The sequence below is a fragment of the Lolium perenne genome, chromosome 2, assembly GCF_019359855.2.
Source record: "Lolium perenne isolate Kyuss_39 chromosome 2, Kyuss_2.0, whole genome shotgun sequence".
NCBI lineage: Eukaryota > Viridiplantae > Streptophyta > Magnoliopsida > Poales > Poaceae > Lolium > Lolium perenne.
In genome coordinates this window covers 309,632,532-309,639,085 of record NC_067245.2, presented here as the reverse complement: position 1 = coordinate 309,639,085, position 6,554 = coordinate 309,632,532, and the positions used below count along the sequence as shown (strand labels likewise).

General features: G+C 46.8%; 1 protein-coding gene across 1 annotated transcript; it reads right to left on the bottom strand.

Moving 5' to 3' along the window:
- Nucleotides 1-312: 312 nt before the first annotated feature.
- On the bottom strand, nucleotides 313-6,222 carry LOC127336873 (wall-associated receptor kinase-like 8). The gene is made up of 3 exons (XM_051363738.2): nucleotides 5,059-6,222; nucleotides 2,088-2,198; nucleotides 313-1,687 (listed from the first exon to the last, which is right to left on the bottom strand). The coding sequence occupies exons 1-3, from the start codon at nucleotides 6,107-6,109 to the stop codon at nucleotides 486-488; spliced, it is 2,364 nt and encodes a 787-aa protein (XP_051219698.1). The 5' UTR covers nucleotides 6,110-6,222; the 3' UTR covers nucleotides 313-485.
- Nucleotides 6,223-6,554: the final 332 nt, after the last annotated feature.

Sequence of the window (6,554 nt, the reverse complement as noted above, 5' to 3'; positions counted from 1 at the left end):
ATGGCCTGTATTTAACCACCGGAGAAGCAATCGCTTCACTTTCTGCATTTTCCAAGATGGCAATACCTTAGAGTGGTTTGCCGAATTGTCATTTTGATCACCTGATTGCAATGCTAAATTTTCACTGCCTTCACATCAATTAAATTCCTGCCACAAAGCATTTTACAAATTTGTTTGTAGCTATGTTCTTCTCCTTCAAGTTCGTGTGGCGGAAATTCATGCTTGGACGGGAAGTATTTACAATATTACATTCAGGGATTCCTACGAACATGCGTTCACCGCAAAATTTTGAATTTCACTGTTAACCACATATTTTGACTGTAGAAATTGTAACTGAACTCGTTTTATTTACTTTAACATATTTGGTTCTACATGACCTATTAGCACAGGAAATACACACATGTTTGTGGTTCAGAGTTTGTAATTGACATTTGATCTTTAGTATGACACGCAAACTAATAACGTTAACCACCATGTAAGTAAAATCATCTTGGAATTTCAGATGACTGGATGAACTCCTTTTCCAAGCTGTACAATCTAGTTCCTTCGCCAGCGTTGGTTCCCTTGTATGAATGATCATTTGAAGCATTCTGGTTCACCCTTGTAATCTGAGAACTGAGATTAACCTTTGAGTTCAGCACATCTTCAAGTGTTGTCTCCACTTGCCTCATTGTCGGCCTTTCTTCACCTTTTAAACTTAAGCATGCTTCCGTGAGTCTTGCAACCGCCTCAGCATCATCAGCTCCTCCCTCATCCACAATTTGCGTATCTAAAATATCTGACAAGCGATTTTCTCTTATTAGTGATACAAAATGTGATGCTAGGCTTGTGACTTCTGATGAATGAGAAGAAAAAACTGGTGTTAGCCTTGTCAGTAGCTCTGCTAGGATGACACCAAAGCTGTAAACATCACTCTTCTCGGTGAGCCGACTAGTGTAGTAGTATTCTGGATCAAGGTAACCATAGGTTCCTTGGACAGCTGTAAGTATTCCAGTCTCATCTATTGCAATAGACCTTGAAGCTCCAAAGTCTGATACTTTTGCTGCTAAGGTATCAGTAAGCAGTATGTTTGCACATTTGATATCTCTATGGTATACTGATATGGAAGCAGCAGAGTGTAGATATGCAATAGCCCTTGCAGTTTCCAAAGCGATTCTTAACCTGTCTTTCCATGACAAAGGGTTCTCACTTTGGCCATGGAGATAAAATGAGAGGGTACCATTTGATATAAACTCATAAACTAGTAGAGGAACTTCTGTCTCGAGACAGCAGCCAAAGAGCTTTACCACGTTTCTGTGGTTTGTTTGTGAAAGTATGACAACCTCATTTATGAACTGGTCAATTTCCCTTTGAACCGCAATTTTAGCCTTCTTGATGGCCACAACATGTTGATCAGATAAAATGCCTTTATACACCATGCCGTGGCCACCCCCACCAAGTATGCGATTATGGTCAAATTTGTTGGTTGCTTGATCTAGCTCTTCCAAGCTGAAAATTCTCGTTCTTTCGGCTACATCTTTGTTTGAAGAGATTAGCTGTTGCAGGAGCAGCCCATGGTTTTTCTTGAAGAACTTTTGTCTCAACTTCTTCGCTCTTCTTTGTTTGAGTTTATTGGTGATTTTGGAAACACCAAGAATTGAAAACAATAGGCCCAGACAAGCACTAATTGCAATTACGGTGATTAAACCTGCATAGAATGAAAGTAAGATTCTATAGTAGTATGTGCCACATGCATTCCATTTGAACTGAAAGTTTGAAATTACTCAACTATACCACGGCAAAGTTTTTCTTAGAACATTTATCAGGGCAGTCATATGGGAAGTATTTATTCCAAACCAGAGATCACATGTTTCAGTAGTTTATGAAGCACAAAATCTCATATATTTATTCGTTTCTCCTTATGCAATGTCTACCATTTCCAAATAGTGATGCTTGCAGAGCATTAGGAAAAGACCGAATAATGTTGTAAGTATTTCTGTAGTTGTTATACTGACTGATGTACTACATAACAGATAAATTCATAATTATATGGTCCTTGGTGACTATTAAGCCAAATCTTATACCGAGTGAGTGAGTTATATTTGTACCTGGGAGGCTGATGATACTTTTCTTTGCTGAGCATCGGTATGTCCCTGGTAAATTGATGCAGGTTCCGTGCAGGCATTGATAAACATCTGGCTGTAGGCACTCGTCGATATCTGAAAAGTGGAAGAAAAAACACAGTTAGAAGGCAGGGTATGTCCAAAGTGCTGTTGAAGCCTTGAAACTAACATTCTTGGTACTCGAGAAAACTAAAAACTAAAGAGTGAAAAAAAATAAAGTTCCTTATCGGCTGTCTGGTCTCTTTCTCCAGCTGACTTCAAAATCCATTCCAAGAGACTACTATTAGTATGCGACGGAACCACTACCAGTAAAAATCGAAGTAACTAAAGCAGGACAGATTAACGAGTTCTGCAAGAGGTAATTTCAACGGTAAGTATTGGTCCTGCTTTGTCCATGAGAATCTTCAAACTGTTCACGTGAGTGAACTGTTTAATAAGACCCTTACTTTTGTCGGAAAATATGTAATACTCTACTGGAAAGTAGGAAAAACGTGTAAGACTTTGCTCTTGGGTGGCGTATTCTTTGCTACTGGGAAGGAAAAGGTGTCTATTTATCCCAGATTCTTGTTTGAAAACTCTGTATCCGTAGTGGATGGGGTAACTGGGCCAGGCACATCGCTCTCGCTAATCAGAAGGGAAGGGGAAACGAGTGTGGAATAATCAGTGATGTGACAATCTTCTGATTTACGTGGAAATTCATGCCCGGCTTTGTTGATGCCTGCAGTGCTTTTCGTGGACTGGAAGCATGGGCCGATCAATTATGTTGCTGGCTTGGTCGCACCGTGCCATCCGGGGCCTGTTGCCCACGAACAGATCTGGTGGATGCCCTCGCGGAAGCAGTCTTACCGCAAGTCTGGGAAAATGGGAATTCAGCTCAGTCCTACTCAGGTCCGCCTAGTCGCCTAGGAGCATTTTGTCAAACACCTCGCCTACACGGCAAGGGCCCAAATCTAACGAAAGAACTCGTGGCTGTAAGCCTGTAATCTATTTTGCTTACCGTTGATTGCGAATTTGCGATCCCAACAACCACATCGGGAAGGAGTTAGAAGAGCTGGACTGCCCTGCCGGCGCCTGACTGCTGGTCGCTTGCATACCCGCACCCCTCGCCGTGACTGCCTGCTGCCGCTCAATTTTTCTCTATGAGGTACTTCTTTTCTTAGAGCATCTCCACCAGCCCCAAAATAGTCGTCGGCAGGAGCGTCAGCACTGCCGTATGGGGGCGCTGACACTGCATTCTCTATTTAGGGTGCTATTCCCACACCGGCGCCCCCAAACTGACAGCCCAATAGGAGTTTTTTTTAACAAACTAAATATTTATAGTTGTAGTTTCATTTTGTCATTCAGGATCGAGAAATGAATAATATTTTAGGGTAAATACGAGTAAAACATTATTCACTCCTCGTCCCCGGATGACATGTGAAACCTGTTTTATCTCTAGCCTACTACCTACTGGCCACCCGGCTTTGTGTGGGTGGACGATTGCCCGCACCTCTCTCCCCTGCTCTCTCCGCTGCTCCTCCATCGATGATCCCCTGCTCTCCCCGCCACGAACTTCAAGTAGGCGGATCTATCTGCGGCCACCGCCTCCTAACGCAGCTGCCGCTCCATCTCCTCCCACCGCCGACGGTGATTCAACTCCTGCCTCTGTAGGCGGAGATGCATCTCCGCCAAACATCGCCGCTCGTAGACTTCATCCTGACGCTGCTGCTCCTCCCGCATCGACTGCCGCAGCGCAAGATGCTCCCACTCCTTCTGCTGGCGCACCTCCCACCGGCGCTCCCGCTGCCGCCGCACCTCCTCCCGGCGTCGCCGCGCCACCTACAGTTCTTGTCACTCGTCCGCGACAAAGGCATCCACGGTCGCCGCTAGCGCCGCCTCCTCCCACGCCTCGTACTCGGCGAGCTGCGGATCCTCCTCCACGACTTCTACGGCCGCCTCTACGCCGCCTCCTCCCACGAATCGACCATTTTGGTATTTTCTAGGGTTTTTGAACCAATGAGGCTGGGGAGAAGGGATAATATAGACCAGCGGCGAGGCGGGAACCCTCCTGCGCGGCGTCGTGGCGGGAGAGTTTCCCGCGCGACGTCGTGGCGGGAGAGTTTCCAGGCCGGTAAAATCTCCGCAAGGCGCCCTGGCCTCACTAACAGGCGGCTCCCACGCCCAAAGTTTTCTGCCTCACGAGGCGCCGGCGCGCCCGATTCGCGCGCTTCGCCAAGGGGTCGGCACGGGGTTGCCGGCGCTTCCATTGAACTCGAAAAAGCGCCGGCGCTATTTGGGACGTGCCGGTGTGAGCCCGTTTTCGATCCCAGCCCCAAAATCGCTATCGGATGCTCTATAGACTAGTGGAGAAAAATCCTATCCCGCCTAGAAATACATGGATATATTAATATTGGACTGCATGCATCAATCACCCCGTCCTACATATGTTCAACAATTTATCTTCTCGATTATAAGACAAAAAAAATTATATGTAATTATTTAATCATATTTCATAGTCATCATTTCTTCTTTATATTCTAAGATAAATCGTTTTCACTAGATACTGCAAAAGTTTGTAGCGACATAGCCTTCGCTAAAATGCTGGGTCCGCCACTAATTAATGGCTATACGGGGAAATATGTACTCCCTCTCTCACAGTTTATAAGGCACGCGCGTACCCCTAGGTTGCAAATTTGATCAAGTTAGCATTAGTTATATATTATAAAAATTATATCATTAGAAAGTTCAGATATTCTATTTTCTAACGATATAATTTTTGTATTATATAATTTAAATTATATAGGTTAAATTGATGACCTAGGGGTACACGCGCGCCTAATAAACTGTGAAGGAGGGAGTAAGTATATTTAACAATCACATGCATGTGGTATACTAAAGAAAGTCAAGTAAATGCCAATGGATGAAAAACATAGGGAAGTGAAGCGAGGGAGGAAGTGAGTGAGCAGAGCGGTCGTACCTTGGCATCCATTGATGACGTAAGGGTTGCCTTGGTATCCATTGGAGCAGTTGCACCTTACTTTCGAGTCGTCCGCGACAAGAGGAGCAGCGAAGCTGTTTAAGCTTATGCATCTCAAAGCAGAACCAGAACCGGGATTCAAGACGAGCAAATCACGATTTCTCTGTAAATCCAGCCACCAGTCCAGCACGGTCGGCACGCTGGTGATCACGTTGGGACTGGTCGTGTTATGCTTTTGATGCCCACGAGATCCATAGACATAGCTACCAAACTGATCGAATGTGTTATTCTGCAGGGCGCCTACGTTAACCCCGTTGAACCACTCGCGGTCGACTATGAACGCGCCGCCCGACACATTGCGTGTATACGGACTATCATCTGTCTGGTCCAAATCCTTGAACTTCACCCCATACGCCGGCAAACCTTGCGCGATGGACGTCCGGCAGCAGCCGACGCCGGAGCATGAGGTGTCCTCGGGTGCCGGGAAACTGTTGTCACACAGCGCGGCGCATGCGCTCACGTACTCGGAGCCTCCCGGATTGGCAGCGAGATATGCGATGAAGTTGCAGCCGACGGCCGCGAAGACGTTGTGCTCGGTGGACACGGCGAGCTGCATGCCGGTGCTCGTGAGGCCACCGGACCAGAGGCCGCTTGAGTTGATAGATGGCTTCACGGGGCTGCCTCTGTCCGCTGTTTGGGCGGTTAGGTTCCTGTAGGTAGAGCCCGAGAAGGTCGAGATCCTGCTCTGGACAGGCACCGTGCCGCCGGCCAGGGAGATCTCGTCCACCTCCACGCCGTCGCCCAGGAACAGCTTCGGCGGATGGTGCGTCTCGTCGCAGGTGAGGTTGAAGCCTGGGTGGAAGCAGCCTTGCCGGAAGCCGAAGGGGTAGGGGACAGTGACGCTGCCGCAGGCCTCCGGGCAGCCAGGCAACGCCACTGGGGCAGCAGCGGTAACAGCTGCCGCGAGGAGCTGAAGTGCCATCCATACTACTAATGGAATGAGGAGCTTTGCTCGTCGGGAAGGAACGGAGGAAAGGAGAGGAAGAAACATCGTCTCCTGCAATTTAGACTGCCAGTGCCCAGATCTAAAGTATCAACGTAAGTATGTGGCAAGCTTACAGGAACTAATTTGGTTATGGAACTAGCTAGACAATAGTGGATGCTCGTGCCAGTAGTCGATCAGTGTCTTCTTTAATTATAGCTTGTAGGAAAAATGCTGGTCTCTTCTTAGTTGACATCAACGTTGACCAGTTTCACCGGTAGGCTACTGTAATACTACATATAGACAGGCAGGAATTCATCACCTGCAAATTATTGGCTGGCTGGAACCAATTCTCCGGCTGACTTCAAAGTCCAAAAAGACAGCGCCCTAGCAGTAAACCGAATGGACTAAAGCAGGACGGATTAATTGACACGTCAAGGAATGTTGATCAGCATGCGTGTTCGACAGGGAAGAGGAAATTTCAAAGCAAAACTAACCATGGATCTCTCCAGTT